Source organism: Rhinolophus hipposideros, assembly GCF_964194185.1.
Source record: "Rhinolophus hipposideros genome assembly, chromosome: 26".
In the NCBI taxonomy this organism is placed as follows: domain Eukaryota; kingdom Metazoa; phylum Chordata; class Mammalia; order Chiroptera; family Rhinolophidae; genus Rhinolophus; species Rhinolophus hipposideros.
In genome coordinates, this window is record NC_138072.1 from 436,046 (window position 1) to 453,457 (window position 17,412).

General features: G+C 52.1%; 1 protein-coding gene across 6 annotated transcripts in view; it reads right to left on the reverse strand.

Annotated features, from left to right (window-relative positions):
- Positions 1 to 17,412, reverse strand: part of PPP1R12B (protein phosphatase 1 regulatory subunit 12B) — a 101,571-nt gene that overhangs the window by 46,304 nt on the left and 37,855 nt on the right. For 3 of the 6 annotated variants that reach the window (XR_013992625.1, XM_081038892.1, XM_081038890.1), the window contains exons 13-17: positions 13,788 to 13,970; positions 4,491 to 4,581; positions 3,540 to 3,728; positions 656 to 824; positions 468 to 580 (exon numbers count right to left, since the gene is read on the reverse strand). Coding sequence is in view for 5 of the 6 variants with exons in the window: in XM_081038892.1 (XP_080895018.1) it covers positions 468 to 580; positions 656 to 824; positions 3,540 to 3,728; positions 4,491 to 4,581; positions 13,788 to 13,970 (745 nt within the window). In the remaining variant the exon portion in view is untranslated. Of the gene's footprint in view, positions 1 to 467; positions 581 to 655; positions 825 to 3,539; positions 3,729 to 4,490; positions 4,585 to 13,787; positions 13,971 to 17,412 lie in introns of all 6 variants that reach the window. The other 3 variants (XM_081038891.1, XM_081038889.1, XM_081038893.1) reach the window with 1 other exon arrangement.

A 17,412-nucleotide genomic window follows, 5' to 3' on the forward strand; every position in this document is an offset into this window, starting at 1 on the left:
CAGCCAGTGAGCACTTGACTTTAACGCACTTGACTTTAAAGGAAATCCGTTTTACGTTACTCCTCCCTTTTTCACCCCAAAAGAGTGAAACTGAGTCAGAGGAACGTGGTTACTTCCTGTGGCGCCCCGAAAACATTAGGATCCCTGCTTACGGGGGCACCAGGCTGCAGGACTTTCTGGGAACAAGGGGGTACTGCTGATCCATATTTGCTGCTGTGGCTGGATGTCAGTTTCCCCTCCTCACGAGTCACGTCCTGAGCTCCTACTATGTGCCTGGTGTGCTCCAGGCCCTGGGCACCCAGTGGGAGCATCCAGACAGGCCCCCCACTCAGCAGTTCTTCTCCTTCCCTGCCCCATCAGTGCTCCTGACACCTGCAGCCCATGCCACGTGGGGGACTCCCCATGAGCTCCACACAATGGATGGCAGCCAAGCCTCTGAGGCCGCCCCGGCACAGACGACCACTCACATCCTTTGTCCAGAAGTTGATGCCCGTGCCCCTGCGGCGCTCCCTGGGCCGCCTCCGCTCGCGGACTGACAGCCTGCTGGAAGATGGGTCGCCCACGTCAGCTTCCTCACCCTCTGCCGGAGAAGAAGCAGCATGAACACTACGATCGGTGCATGGGGGGGGGGCTATGTTTCTGGAACTCTACACACCGTTTCTGTCCATGTCCTTCGCCTCCGAGGTCTCAGAATCGGGGGCTGGTGATCTGCTTGGCTGCAGCAGGTGGGAGCTGGCAGAGACAGAGGGTCTTGGTGCGGAAGGGGACACTGGTGCTGTGGGTTTGTCTGGCTGAGCTGGACACCTCAGGTGACGATGTACAGGCTGGAGGGAAGGCACAGGCGAGGCAGGAGTGGTCACATCCAGCAGAGGACAGCACCGCAGGTTTACTGACAGGGGCCTTCTCTACATCAAGAGGCTTATTCGCAGTTAAGTGCTCAGTCCTGAGCTGGACTAAAGGTAGTCCGTCAGTCAGCCAGCCAGATGGTCGGTCAGTTAGATGGTCGGTCAGTCAGTCAGTCAGTCAGTCAGACGGTCGGTCAGTCAGACGGTCGGTCAGTCAGTCAGTCAGATGGTCGGTCAGTCAGTCAGTCAGTCAGACGGTCGGTCAGCCAGTCAGTCAGTCAGTCAGTCAGTCAGACGGTCAGTCAGTCGGTCAGTCAGTCAGTCAGACGGTCGGTCAGTCAGTCAGTCAGTCAGTCAGACGGTCGGTCAGCCAGTCAGCCAGTCAGTCAGTCAGACGGTCGGTCAGCCAGTCAGTCAGTCAGACGGTCAGTCAGTCAGACGGTCAGTCAGTCAGTCAGTCAGACGGTCAGTCAGTCGGTCAGTCAGTCAGTCAGTCAGTCAGACGGTCAGTCAGTCGGTCAGTCAGTCAGTCAGACGGTCAGTCAGTCGGTCAGTCAGTCAGTCAGACGGTCGGTCAGTCGGTCAGTCAGTCAGTCAGATGGTCGGTCAGTCAGTCAGTCAGTCAGATGGTCGGTCAGTCAGTCAGTCAGTCAGACGGTCAGTCAGTCAGTCAGTCAGTCAGTCAGATGGTCAGTCAGTCGGTCAGTCAGTCAGTCAGTCAGTCAGCCAGCCAGACGGTCGGTCAGCCAGTCAGTCAGTCAGTCAGACGGTCGGTCAGTCAGTCAGTCAGATGGTCGGTCAGTCAGTCAGTCAGTCAGTCAGTCAGTCAGTCAGTCAGTCAGACGGTCGGTCAGTCAGTCAGTCAGATGGTCGGTCAGTCAGTCAGACGGTCAGTCAGTCGGTCAGCCAGTCAGTGAGCCAGTCAATCAGTCAGCTAGTCAGATGATCAGTCAGTCGGTCAATCAGTCAGTCAGCCAGTCAGTCAGATGGTCGGTCAATCAGTCAGTCAGATGGTCGGTCAGTCAGATAGTCAGATGGTCGGTCAGTCAGATAGTCAGACGGTTGGTCAGTCGGTCAGCCAGTCAGTGAGCCAGTCAATCAGTCAGCTAGTCAGATGATCAGTCAGTCGGTCATTCAGTCAGTCAGCCAGTCAGTCAGACGGTCGGTCAGTCAGTCAGCCAGCCAAAAGGAAAGCAGCTTCTGAGCCCGTATTCTGATGATACCAGGAAAATTGCCCCTGACCTCATTGATAAAAATTCCTTTGATTTTGGAATGAAAATAGGAAAGATGATGACTTTTTAAGATGGAGAGTTAAAAGGCAAGGCTTACATAGGAAAACAGAAAGCTCAGGGACATGAAAAACCACAGACTTATCTGAGAACACAGACCAAATCTGAGCATTCTGCCCATTTCTGAACTCTCCAACTTGCCCCAACGGGCTTATCGGAACTCTTGAAGAACTCCCATTTCCCCTTTGAATGTTTTCTTGCCCCTGAGAGTTAGGACAAAAAGAACCTGACAATAAGTCTTAACTTGGTTTACTGAAGATGCAGAGACAGAAATTCTTACTACGTGCTGAGATTGCATTTTTTTAATCAGTGATAAGGGCAGAATCACTAAAACAGAGTCAGTTTTGGTGTCAGACAGAACCTGGTCCAAATTCGAGCTTCAGCACTTGCTAGCTGGGTGACCATGGCTGAGCCGCAGCTTCCCCGTGTGTAAAGCCGGGCAAGTCTTCCTCAGAAGGTTGTGAGGCCCCAGGGAGACAATGCAGGCTGGGTGCTTAGCGCAGTGGCCCCAGTAAGCACCCAGCGAGCTGGTAACAAGCACCAGCTCAGCTAGTTTATGCGGCCTGGCCGCTGGAGTCAGAGCAACAAGGAAAACTGATCACCTCAGCAGGGCCGGTTCGGAGAGTGAGAGGGGACATGTGGTGTCAATGGAACCATCGGAGGTGAAGCACCCTGCATGTAACCCACAGCTCTGGCCTCCAGCTGCACATTAGTCACATGTCCACCCCAAGAGTGACATCTGTGTGTGGCATGGGATGAAGGGTGCTTTGTAAGCTCCCAGGTTTGCTGCAGTTTGGAGAGCACACTACTTAATAGTCAACAGGACGAGCCCACAGCCTTGCTTGGCTGCCTGAAGTGCTGGGCAGGGTATGTCACGTCTGCGGCTCACGTCCCTCTGACGTTTGTAAAGCAGGAGTGGTGACAGCCACCTGGGAGGGCAGTTCTGCCATGGTTAAGGGGATGCCTGGTGTAGACACACAGCAAAGGCTTATGTTTCTGTGTTTTTTTATACTACAACCTCTCTTTTTAGACTAGAAAGACATCAATCCTCGAGCTAAGGAATAAATCTACCTAAGTGACATTTAGTTAAGCTTATTGTGGCGACCATTTCACACACACACCGTACACACATCGAATCCCCGCATGCAGCTAAACACAGTGTGATGTCAATTATTCTCAGCAAAACCAGAAAAAGAAATCCTCAGTCAACTCCCAGAGGATAGAATGAGCACTTAGTGGGTGACGGTCTCTGAGTCCCTTCAGCCTCACAGCTCTGCTGACTAAAGGCAGATGTGAAGTGTCCTGCAGGTCGTGCACTGGGGATCAGGGCAGCCCCATCAGCAGAGGACGAGATTGCCGCTGGCCGCCCGTTTCAGCACAGGACGTGCCACCCCCGGGAGCTCACCTCCTCATCCAGACTGCGGCCCTCCTCGGCTTCCTTGGCGGGCGTGGGGCAGGGCTCCTGCTTCTCGGCACGCCCCTCCAGGCCTCCAGGGCCCACAGGCTTCTGGCCCAGCTGCTCCTGGGTTTGTCGCTCGGCCCGCGACCGGCTGAAAGTCTTCTCCACTTCCTGCAGGTCTGTTAGGGTGACACCCTGGGAAGATATCACAAGTCAAAGACGGTCCACTATGACCGTGGAAGAAGCAGGGACTCTCCCTAAAACCTCTAATAGCATCGAATTCCTAATGAAGCTCTCAACATGAGGCCATTTCAAGCTAAAATAAACACCTGAGTGTGCAACGAACCCAGGCTGGGTGGGTCTACACCCACTCCCAACACAATGTTGTGGCTTCCCCAGGTGGAGGCCCAGAGACCGGCCACCGTGCAGGCCTGCTCACCTGCCTCTGACCTCACCGCCCCGCTGCCTCCCCAGGCACTCAGCGGCTGTCAGCGCGCCACTCCTCACTATGCCTGTGAGTGCCCTCTGTGTGGACAGCCAAGTGTCTACCAGGCACCAGTTCACAGCTGCCTGCACGTGGCCACTGTGACCGAGGCAGCTGTAAACAGTTGTGCACAAGCTGCTGTGGGACGTGCGTTTTCATTTGTCGAGTGTGCCGCTAAGGTTAGGACTGCTGGACATTTGAGGAGCTGCCAAACTGTTCCCTCTAGGGATTCTTGAGCACAAGAGGAGTGACCCGTCCTGGGCAGAAGGGGATAAACGTGCCCTAAGCCTGGAGGACAGGAGTAGGAGCGGCCGGGGCCTGCGATCTCGTTTGACGGTGTGCAGGCTGAGGCTTACCACAGAAGGAAGCTGGTTGTTCGGGGGTGGGGACAAGGCACTCAGCTCACTATTTTTTATCTCTTCCCCCAAAAGAAAGGCGGACAGACAAAACGACATAAAAGGCGGCACACTCACTTGCGTCGACCTCCGGGTCTGCCGAGCTTGTCTGGAGCGTGCCTTCCGTAAAGACTCTGCCTCCTCGTCCCGGACAGGAGTCAGATACGACCTGCTGAGAAGGAAGTGACCAGGAGTGAGGCATCCTTGAGGGACGACCAGGTGACTTGTCCACCCGAGGAATGACCGCAGGCAGGACGGAAACGGGAGCAATGCTGTCAGCGAAATTGCAGCACCCCACACAGGTCTGTGAAGCGTCAGGGGCGGACCCGTGTGAGCAGAGGGCTGTGGACGCCAAGGACCAGACGTCCGAGACAGCCCCGTGCAGGGAAGAGGGGCTTGAGGCAGCAGGAAGACCCCCCAAACCTGTGGCTTTAACCTTCACTGAACATTAGCTCCTTTTCGCTGAGTAAATGGTAATCTTCCCAGAAAAGAAGCATGTTTAACAGAATTTTGGTATCAGTCTGAGGGGTTCCTGGCCTTTCCTGGGGCCCAGGCTAAGAAGGAAAGGGTCCAGAATGGAAGAACTCCTCCAAAGACCTAGATTGAAGTGAACTTCCCGTCCATCACCCCACTTTCCGGGTGACCCCCATTTCTTTAATTCAGACTCAGTGGCACTTGTTGACAGTAGGTTTCCTGAGGCATAATTTACACACGTTGCAGCTGCCCTCTTTTAAGGGCAGGTCCCTGGGCTGTGACAAGTGTAGTCTCACAACCGTCACCACCACCAGTGCCCCCCCAATACAAATCATGCCCTATTTGTAGCCAACCTCCCCCAGTCCCAGCCTAAGGAGAATTTTCTTTTAATTACAAAAAAAGCCTTAAAATGCACTATTGAGGGAGCACACTGAAGTTTTCATTCCCACTAAAATGGAGGCTGTGACTGCTGCTTGGCCCGCGAGCCAGCTTAGCCACTGCGGTTTCTGTTATAATCAGAACTGCTCAGGTCCGGTGAATAAAAGCCCTTACACCCCACCCGTGCCGGCCACCACCTGGCAGTCCTTCGTCATCACCTCACCAGCGCTTAGCACTGAGCCTCGCCTGTCAGCGGGTCGGGGGGGACTCAGAGTCATCCCAGCCAGCCCCGACTTGGCCCTCACCACCGCTCATTTGCTTATGTCCCACTCGGGAGGCTGAGTTAACAGAGGGCAGAGCAGTCAGAGGGGGAGGCTGTGATCCAGGCTCCTAAGGGAACGGAAGGCGAGACTTGGTGACGGGGGTCACTCGTGGTGAGAAGAAGGCTTCCAGTTTGATGATCAAGTTCCTCAACTGGATGACACTTATGCAGGAACACTGACGAAGATGTAAAAAAATACATGAGAACAAACAGGCGTCACTCTCCTGCCTCTTCAAGGTCAGAGGGAAGGGAGTGGGGTGGCCTGTTCGCTTGTGCCCGCTTTCTGCAGAGGGGTGAGGGCTCTTAGAGAAGTTCACACCTGCAATGACACTGCAAACAGATGAAGAAACGGAGAGAAAGACACCCAGAACGGCTGTAGCTGTGCTGGCACCCGGAAGGTGGGCTTGTCCTGGGTTCCCACGCGGGACGGAGGCCATGGGGGTGGAAGAGCCCCGAGAGAGCAGATGGAGGAGAGCAGAGGTCAGCGGCCAGAACGGCCGCCAGAACCACCAAGTGCTGCCGAGCTCCAGGTCCAGGGGACGTCACTGAGGAGCCTGGCCATCAGGGGCCACAATGCCCTCCGCCAGAGCGCGTCACCGCATGGACAGGGGAGCACTCAGCGGCCAGCCTGCCTGGGCAGGCCTACTGTGCGCTCGCTCCCCCGCCGAGGAGTAAGCTGGTCTCCTGCCTTGTGACCCACGGGCCTCTTCCCCTTGGCCCGCTGCCCTCACGTGAGGAGCACGGAGCGAGAGCCACTAAGCGCCCCTGCACTCTGCCCACCAGACCCCCTGGGAGGGCAGGTGCACTCAGGGGCCTGGGCGCCCAGGGGCCTGGCGGGCCTCTGCTGCCACCTGCTGGACACAGGGGCTACTGCAAGGCGTGTTTCGGCTGGAAACCTTTGCCTCAGTAGCTCATCTGTGAAGCACCCTTGGGAAGCTCAGGAGTCTCACTGCCCTGAGACAGCACTGAGGAGCGTGTGAGGGGTCCTGGCTCAGCCTGCAGCTGGCGCAGGGCTTCTCGCGGTATGAACAGGACTGCGGTCAGCAGAGCTGATGGGCCACTCCAGAGAGAAGCCTCAGCGCCGCCCAAAAGGGGCACGAACGTAACCACGTTGAGGAGATGCCTAAAGTTTCTAGCTGGCTGCGGGGTGACACAGTGACAGGAGACAGAACCCGGGTGGTAGTGACACGGTTACCGAAGACATGACACACAGAGCGAGGACGCCCGCAGAGCGTTCAGAGGCCTCGCATGTCTCTGCGGGGGCTGGAACGACGGCCAGGTGGCAGGGTTTGCAGTTCTGTCTAGAAACTTGTCCTCCGCGCACCCAAGAGCGGTGAGGAAACGCCCCATTTTACGTCACGGGAAAAGTTACCTCTGTGAGGATTCAATCAGTAAGCTGACAGCTTGCATGCAGACCTCACGAACTAGTCCCTTCACTGATGATTTCCTGCTCGAAGGCCAACCAGGGAGCAGTCTGCCTCTTCACCTACCCAAACCAGCTTCTGTCGCTGCCCTAAATGTCCGACAGTTTTTTCTGCTTTACTTACTTAAAATACATAATCCATAAAAGGAGAGACATAAAGAATAGATGACCATCCAACATGACCGGTACCAGCTCCTCCTAAAAAGAAATCACGTTTCTATTCTCGAATTTCTTAGCTGTCCTCTGCGCCCCCTTCTCTTGGGTGGGACCCTTAAGTCAGTGCACGCGTTTGAGATCATCAGGAACACGCAGAAACTCCAGGAAAGTTCCACACGGGTTACTCTCAACAACGGAGCTGGGTTTTGCAGTCTGCCTTCTTCCCTCCCCTCCCAGACCCTCTTCCCCAAACAACACATGCAACCAACATGCCCCGCCCTCAGACATCAGCACTGTCAAGCAGACGGTTCACCTGCTGGGGCCACCGCTTGGCTCCGAGCCTGGTACTTCCCAGGGCCTCAGCTCACCACGCCCTTCGGTCCTAAAGGCAGAAGCTGCTTTGACTCCCCAGAGCACAGAGACCAACTTCCGGGGCCTCCGATTTCCACAGAACCAGGAATAGCAAGAAGTCACCACCAGGTCAGATCATTCCAGGGGGCTGGCTCACGCCTCCTCAGGCACACCTTGCAGCACACCTGGCACCAGCTTCCCAGAAGCCCAATTTTCAACCACCAGGTGGCCACCCCTCTGGTTGTCCTTCCCCAGGAAACACAGCGCTGGCTTTCCGGGACTGTTACAAGCGACCGTCTTCTACCCTGGGAAAGCCAACTGGCAGAAGGGTGCTGAACGAGGGCACAAAATGTTGGTTTGTCCCACGTGTCATGAATACTCTCAGCTCTGAGCAGAGAACCACCTTATCAGAAGGAGATTAACTGTAAAAAGGTGTCTGACAAGGCCGCTGAGGAGCAGGTGTTGGGTGACGGCTGGCTCCGCTGGGACGCGGCTGGGAGCTGGGCAGCAGCGGCTGTGGAAACAGGCGGGTTCTCGACCTTCCTCTGGAACGCGTGTGTCCTGAGGGAGGAGACCCTTTTTAAACCCCTACTCCTGAAGTATTAAGTGGTGTGCTGAGCAACTGTGTGACAAACGCCACTGTCTCTGGAAAATGCAGTGAGTTCGTGTCTCAGCATCCCTGTTTAGCACCAGAAATACAGGCAAAAGATCATCGACCTTAATTCAAGGCCTGAAATCTCACTGCACTGACTTAGCAGGCGCCATCCAGGACTCCCGTCCCAGAACTGCTGAGCTGTCTTCATACCACTTTACTGGGATGTAATTCACATACCATTTAAGTGTACCATTCACTGGTTTTTAGTATATGCACAGAGTTATGTAGTTGTAACCACAATTCATCTTAAAACATTTGCATCACCCCCAGAAGAAAGCCGATGTGTGTCAGCATCACCCTACGTCCTGTGTCTAAATGCAGACACAGCGTCACTCGCACCGGGTGAACCTGGCCGTCACCGCCTCACCACTCGGTAGAGGAAAAAGCTGTGCCCGGCACACAGCCTCTTACTACCTCTTGTCACTTAACTTAGTAGTCATTGAAAGGGATCCTTGAGACTTTATTTAGACAAGGCAACAACTCAGTGGAAGTAACACAATGAACCCTACGAACCAAATTCACACAATGACAAGACGTTCTGTGTTCAGGTATGAAAACTGTCCATCCTGGAGTCAACAATCCCTAGACTGCTGGCATGAGTGTACTGGCCACCAGACGACGGGCACTGACCTCACTGACAAGGGCAGGAAAGGAATCACACGAATAAGCCAGTGGGACTATCATCTAAGCAGCAGAGCCCTCCCGAACCACAGCAGCAGAAACTGGACCCACGGCTCCCCACTCCACTGGCTCCCTGTCTGAGATTCACGGAAGGAAGGCAGACAGAGACCTCTTCATGGCACACCTCGGCCAGCGCAGCCGCACTGCAGTCCTGACAGGGTCAGAAAATGCTCATTTGACAACAAATCAGAGGGAGGCCAGAGCAGCCTGCGAGGTCTGTTTTCTAGAGTCCTTCATGCATGGCCACTGCCTGTCTTTAGCTTGGAGGCAGAAACATGAGTCAAATGACTTTTAAAAACCATGACTCAGAATTTAATTCCTTGGTTTAAACTTCGAACATCCCAAGGACATGGCCAATTAGCAGGAACATGAGCAGGTCCTATTAGCAGTAACAGAGACCCTCCACCCCCACCCCGGGCACCAAGAAGGTTGCCAAGCCCGTACTGACCACTGACCGTATCCTCACCTATTTGGGGAAAGAAAAGAATTTAGCTTCTTGCAGAGAAAAACTGCTGTAGCCATTTCTATGAAGGCAAGAAAGGGCACCCATAAAATGGAAGATGTAAAATTCAGGGCGGAGCAGAGCCAGAGACCAGAGGCCGACACTATCGGGCGCTAATATTAGCTGAGGGCACTGTTGACATGTTGCTAAGGAAAACTTGGAGCTTTGGAAAAGGAGCCCAACCAGGACATTGTGACAGCTGCTGTGAGGCCTGGTAACCCTGCAGAGCACGTGCCAACTAAGGCCACTCACCGTCCCTCCCGCTGAAGGCCCTTCACAAGCCACTGTCCCCACTGGTCTCTGGAGCCCCCAGGAGCCCCCGGGCTCGGCTAAATGGCAGGACTCACCTGCCTGGGGATGAGGACGGCACACTGAGCTGTACATTCAGACCTCGGGCAGCGCACCAAAACCTTTACTCTTAAATCTCAAAGGAGAAATGGTTGGTGAGTTCACTGAGCAGGAAGAGGAGGCATGGGGGACAGTCCCCACGGTGCCCGACTCAAGGTGTGGCCCTGGGCCAGTCACCCCCACTCAGAGGGCCTCCGTGCTCCCACCTGTAACCCAGGAAGCTTAACTCCTATTCCGGTCCATCATGCAAACAGAATACATTTACGTACACTGAGCTTTTCAGGAAGAAAAAAGAAAAAAAGGAACTTTGTAAACCCAAGACCGTGCCCTTCTTATGAGTAGTAACTGCTTCGGGAGTCCCACCCTGAGCTTATGTGGCAAAATCATAAACCATCCAGAACCCTACAAATCTCAAATCTCAACTGCTGTTTGCTTCTCAGTGACGGCATCTTCACAGATTTATAGCACGAGACTGCTGGCCCCAGAGTTAATTGTTTTTTAGCTTTCCTGTCCCAGTCCCCCATTATAATGGTAATACTTAATCACTGCTGGAACTTTGGAAAATGCAGGGGGAAAAATTACCCATAACATCTACCCTGGAAAAATCTAGTGTTGACATTCCCATGTCATCAGCTGGTATCACAATGGGTCCTTTTGTTTCTAGCTCTGTCCACTTCACAGTGCATCTGTGGTTAACATTTGTGGCCGACAGTAAGAACTGTCACCACAGGGTGGACAGCTCAGGCTGGTCGCTGGCCAGCAGATATGTGTGCACCCACTTAGCGCTCTCAGAACAAAGATCTGGGAAAGGGGAGGCCATCCCTACTCCAATCACACTGCCGACGGAGCCACTTCTGAGGTGACCTTTGTGCTGCTCAGGCCCTACTGGGCCCAGTCTTAGAGACTCATTGCCCACCGGTCACTAGTTGCTTCCAATTCGACCTGAGAACGCGGCTCAGGCCCCCATCTGGTTCCCAGCAGGAGTCAAAACGTGGCCACAGGAGCAGATTAGAGAGGCAGCTGGAGCTCCCGGAAAAGAATCAGCACCCAGCGTACTCTTTCAGAGGAAAATTCAGCTGGTTTTAAAACGTGTGATTTTTTTTCTTTCAGCTTGTTTGTAGAGAGCAGGGGTGTCCAAACTGTGGCCCGCGGGCCAACTGCAGCCCATGATCCATTGTTAATTGGCCCGGAGCAAATCCCAAAAATATATTTAGTTTACTTAAATAAACCAGGTGAGGCAATACGTACTTCACCTCGAGTGAGTGGCCTGGCTGTTTGTGTATTTTACTGCATATGGCCCTTGGTGAAAACGTTGAAAAAAGTTTGGACACCCCTGGTCTAGAGGGAGAAACTAAATGGCTTCAATTCTGTAATTGCTTCAATGACACGTTTTATTTGATGAGTCATTCCCCAGCCAAAAACCCTGCGGCGTTCCACAGCCCAGAGGACAGAGCCCGTCGTGTGGCAGACAGAACTCTGCACGGCCGGCTCCTACCTAGATCTCCAGGTACACCATTTCCAAAGCACACCCACTGCAATACCAGGCTTGGGTGTCTGTGGAAAGAAACAAGGCTATTCCATGACACAGAAATTTGAAAAATGCTGCAAATTCTAACCATCCGCACAACCCACTTTCCGGCCGGAGGAGGTGTGGTCTTGGGTAGTTTCTGAGTGAGCCACCCTGTCACAGTTCACTTGGCACAGACTGCCTTTCCCCTCATCTACACCCACACCACTCTGGACACGGCCCTGCTTCTCCAGCTCAGGCACCCTGAGCCTGGCCCTGGAATGCCTCATGTTCCCTGAAGTAGTGCCACCTGTCCCCACACAGTTCGCTGCGAGGAGCCTTTCCAGGGCAGCTCCAATCATTCTGTGTCCCACTGCTCGGCCCCGTTTGGATGGGGTGAGGCGCTAGGTAAGGTTCAGGATTTCCTTGTTTGGTGCCGAATGTTCTGCAGTGGGGCTGCTGCTGGCCGCACGTACCTGTGAATACACCGGAGCTACTCCCTGGGCCACCTGGAGTGGGTGAATCAGACGGCACCAGTGTGTCTTACATGGCTGTTCAGGACCCTCTTCCAGGCTCCCGGGGCTCCCAGCCCTTCGGCTGCAGGACCGCGTGATGTGCCCGCGCCCCAGTCTGCACGTCCACACTCAGCCTTCCCGCAGCTTCGTCACGGTTGTTTGCTGGATGCTCAGGCCGTCTCTCCACCTGGTGTCCACGTGACCTGCAGACCTGGGCTGGAGCACCCGTCAGGAGCTGTCCCCTCACCTCCAGGACACATGATCACAGCACCTCCGCGTTCCCTCTTCCCCAGCACACAGTCCGCTGGGGCCCTGGTCTCACTGTGCGCTCACTGCTGTATCGTCCGGGCTGATCACAGCACTTGGTGATGGCAGGGGCTCAGTAAATATTTTGAAAAGAATGCACACTAGTACTGTACGTGTCAGGTGACCGAGTCCAACAGCTCTTTATCTAAGGTCCTGCTTATTCATCTTGTGCCATCTCCTTATTTATTTTATTGTCTAATGAACATTATTATCTACTAAATCGAACGTCTCTCTCTGTTCTCGTGAGCTCTTGCTTTGACACACCACATTCACATTGTAACACACTAACATCTTAATTTAGTCCTTATATTCTTCCACCTGCGGCTCCTTGGGGAGACATGCCCTAGTTGTAACATGGGGTCTATCGCAGGAACTCAGTAAATAATTGTGGCCAGAATAAAACATCTGTAAGAAACTCAAAGTCTGTAGCAGCTGCTATCTTACTGATCACAGATTATAAGATTCCCAGGAGACAGTAACTGTGTCTTCGGGTTTCTCTAAATAATGGTTCATGCAAACAATATTTACAATGCAGTCCGACAAAGAGCTGATTTCCCCATTTCACAGCCGATGATCCGAATGATGGGTTTCACCCATTTTACTTGTCTCAGCTCAGAAGGATTTTTCAAGGAAGATTTTCCAGCCAATGAAAGATTGCTCTGCTTGTCCACCTAGATGACATCTAAGTGACAACTGAGTACAGACATTACATAAGCATTATATACCGAAGGTCTGTTTATTGACACCCTCCTGGCTGGAAGCCAGTGGAGGGATGACAGCTGTTGGTTCTGCGACCTGTTAGCCCAAGAGTGGGATTTCTTCAATTTTATGTAAAGAGATGACACAAAGGAAGCAAGGAAGGGAAGGATGGAAGGAAAGAAGGGAAAACACTACTTCTCACCCCACTTAACGTCTCCCTCCCATCTTCTCTCACGATGCATGTTTTAGAGCAAACGTCTGATGGGAAGATTCTCTGACTTATCACACACATACACACACGCACAAAATAAAATCTCCTTCTTCTGGATGTTCAGAATAAAATGAAGTCAAACTGAGAGCTAAATTTTGATAAGATTTCACCTCTTTCTCTAGTCTGAAAGAAGGGACAATGGTCCCCAGCCTTGGACTGCAGTCCAACGGGACTGCCTCCGGCTTCTCACACTTTGTCAAGGGGGAGAAATGGCCCAATTCTCCATGGTCACACCTTCCAAGGTCTCTGAATCCTGACCACGAAAAAGTTCCTCTCAGCTTCTTAACTTTCATCTGCGTCAATCCACGACTGCTCTTGGAATCTCTCTCTAAATGAGAGAGACCTCAGAAGAGCCAGTCATTATGCTGCTACCAAATCACCACGTTTTCAGTTCCTTTTCTGGTATTCGTCTCAAATTCATTAAAACTTGATATCCTCACTCTATTTCTCTGAGCCTTTTACCATGTTATTGCTTCTCTTTGCTGCCAGAGAAATCATTGTAGGCTGCCGGGAACAAAGCAGAAGACCCACCACCAAGTGGCGAGGCCACACCTGACACTGCTTCTCACAAGACAAACACAAACCTGTGCCTGTCTTTATGGCAGAGCAGGGATCTTTGTTAAATAATCAGAGACAAGTAAGGTCTCCACCAAAGTCTCCCAGAGGCAAAATACAAAACCCAAACTGTAACATGAGATCTAATTTCATAAACGCATTTGAGACTGAGGAAAAGACTTCACAGCACCTCCTCGTCTCCTGCCTCCGAGGAGCCCACGAGAGGACGTACCTCCGTCTCTCCCTGCCTTCCACGGACGAGTCCGGCCCAGCACTGGACAGCTGAGTGGCGGCTGTGACCCCATTAGTGGTGCTGGGCGGGGGGCGGTTGGTGATCACACACAGAGGGGTGCTGGGACAGGAGCTGTCTGCTGCTCTCTCCGCTGTGGAGTCGGCCTGGGACTTGTAAGGAGCCCTGAAATGAAGAAGACACAGCAGAGAGAGGGCAGTCAGGCAAGCCACACGACAAAGCACCACTCAGACCCAGACAGCTCGAGACACGCTGACCTAGAGAACCTACAGGTTTTGTTCGTTGTTGGTTGTTTAATTCTGAGCTCTTCAATCTTTGAACAGTACGATTGCACATTCAGTCAGATACCTCTGCCCAAGGAGGTATGTTTTATAAAATTATTTTTTCCCTGAGATTAAATTTTGTTTTAAACTAACTATGGCACAAGGCAAGGAGGTGACACACTGCTGTAATGGTGGCTGGCCACCATCTGGCCCCCCCACACACACAGGGGCAGGCACTCCACACACAAAAACGACACTGAATCACTTACGCCACTCGTCCCCACCTGCCCCCACCTGTCCCCTAATGCTCGGCAGGGAGTCTGAGTGGTGGCCCTCAGCCTGGACGGGGTCCTGCCTGTGGATGGTGCAGGTTCTTGCTGGACATTCTACAGCCTCAGGGGCAGCCCTTTGACCAAATGCCTGATTGTCTGTATTCACAACTGCACACGAGAAACTGAAACAAAAACCTTAACTACTGACTTCCCAACAGCAAGCTGTGTAATTAAAATCAGTCACATGAAAACAAGATCTTTGTTTCTCCACAAAGAGTTGAGAGCTACCATTGGCTCTCCACCCAGAAAGCTATCATTTGTGATGTCGCAGCTTGTTGCTGGGGTAACAGAGACCCAAAATTGACACTCACAGACATGGGAAGAGCAACACTCAAAAAGAATGCTAAAAACCTCATTTTTTCACCTATTCACAATAACCAAAAATATATACAAAGAACTAGAAGCTCACTTTCAAATTATCACATTATTACAATGAACTTGAAACAAATAATCAGATCAGAAAAACCTAAACATGGTACTTAGATGCAAATATAAAAATAGAACAGTTCTGAAGTGCCATCCAAAGAACACGCCACTTCTCCAGCAGCGATTAATGATCCGCCCAAAAAAGGTGAAATTTATATTCACGTTTTAATTTAAAAAAATGAAGGCAAACAATTCCTCAGACACACAAGATGTCTATAGGAAGTACTAATAAAATTGGCCGACACAAAGGTATAAAAAATTTACACTTATCAAAAGCTCACCTGAAATTCTTTTCAAGTTAATAACATGCTCCCGTCTCTCTGCAATTTCTTAGGCTATAGAAATGGCAAGGATTTTATTTTGTTAAATTACAGACTAGGACTTCTACTATCATTTTGAAACGCGGCGTAATTTTACAAAGAGATGGTTGGAGAAGAATGACTCTGGAGCAAGGATCAGAGGTGTGGGAGCCCCTGGGGGCTAAATTTCATCCAATTGAAACTCTCTGGCTGTCATTTGTAAAGTGGGGAGAATGAGATCTTAAAATGCAGGAGTCTTGTGACTATTAAATAAAATAATGTATGTAGAACACTTTGTAGTGTCCAGAATAAAATATAAACTCAGTGGAAACAAATAGTGAAACAGACAACAGCTCTGAGAGGCACAAATCTGGGCTCACATCGTGCTTCAGTCCCGAACTTTCTGGTGGCCCTGAGCAGATGATTTTGGTCTAAGCTTTGGTCTCTGTTTCCTTATCTCTAAAACGAGAATGACTCTTCATGCACTGGGGGCTCTTTACAAGACTATAACATGTGTGCCCGAGGCAGCAAGCACCTAACCCATACTCACATTCCTGTTCTTCCTTGCTAACACAGCCCCATAGATTATCTTGGGTAGCAATGGCGCTGGTTAAAAACCTGTGTTTTCTATGTCTCCTTGAATGCTAAGGGTAGGCAATAAAACCCAAGCAGAAAATTAATGCTTTGGGGAAAATTCTCAGTTCTGAGGCATTCCCTCTTTGCACACTTGCCCCTTTCTTCCTTCTGCCTGCCTGGAATGCAGCTGTGATGGCTGGAGCTCCAGCAGCTACTACAGACCATGAGGCAGCCAATGGAAACGGAAGCCACGATCAAAGGACTGTTCGGCAGAATGACAGGAGGAGCCTGGATCCTTTAATGACTTTGGAGCTGTGTGCCAGCCCTGCCTACTTCTGGGCTTTCCTAAGTGAGAGAAAAATAACAAACCTTGATCATATTTAAGCCACTATTATCTGGATTTACTGGTATGAGTAAACCAAATCCCAATGTAAGTTTTGTCCGGGACCTGACCTAACACCTGGCATGTGACAGAGTTCAACAGATGGCAGCCGCTCTTATTCCCCAACCCAGTTCTCAAAGGTTCATCCAGGTTTCTTCAACTGTGAGGATAATAATTGCCGTGCCTGTGAAATGGATTATTGTGAGGACCTCCTAAATTTGTACATAATTATACAGCATTACCACAGTAACCCATCCAAGCCTACGCCTCAGGCCATGGGTGATCAGCACTTATTTTAGGGGAAGAAACCGAGTAACGGGCGAGCACCAAGCAAGCACTTCCGTGGGTCGCCTGACGACCAGCATCATCCAGGACTTTCAGTCTTTGCCAGTTGCAGAAACACGACCCCACAAAGGAGTCCCTCTGCCGTACCCAGAAGCAGAAGGCGTGTGACCACACATGGGACAAATTGAGCTGAAACTGCAGCTGAAGGCCTGTCGTGCTTCCTCAGCGCCACTGCACATCGACCCCTTACACGGACCACGAACCGAGAGGCTGGCCCAGGAACAGATGGAGACCAACATGTGCCTCTTCCTTCCCAGGCTGCTTCCATGGGCTGGGGATTCTCGGAAGGCTGTAGGAGTCTTCCGGAAAGAGATTTAGTGCTCCTTCTGACTGAATTTGTGAGCCATCTTCCAAAAAGACTAAATAAGAGAGAGTACTATGCATGATGCTAGAAAACCACCATAAGTGAAGTACGGGGGGTTTCAGTGTATGATTTACCCCAGTGGTGTGACACTTACACTGTCACCACAGCTGGCCAGGTCGCTGAGACAGGGCAGTCAGACTGAGCGATGCCTAAACCCTGTGGCTGCGCGACGGCGAGGCGAGACCAGCCAGGGCACCCTCCTGCCTGACAGCCTCTCTGGTTCCAACGTCATATGTGTGTCCAGAGGCGTCCGCTGGGATGACTGTCACTCAAATGGCTCCAAGAAGCCTTACCTGCCATGCTGCACAGATGCGGGCCGTCCGCACTGACCGGTGCAGGACAAGAAGAGGCAGGTGGCCACTTGCTGCCCCGACAGGTGGATGAACCAATGGTAATGGGTGAGGTGGCACGAGATGCATTGCGATTGGCTGAAATGTAGGGGTGGGTGGGGCCACTACTTCTACCAAAGGAAGCACTGAAAAACAGCACACAGCAGGTTCTCAGACAGGCTGCTCGCCACCGTCCCAGCACCGCCTCCCCACCCTGTGCACTTAGCAGGGATGCAGGGCGAGAGGGCCTGACACCCGGGGCGTGGAGTGACCAGCTCCACCTAGAGCTGT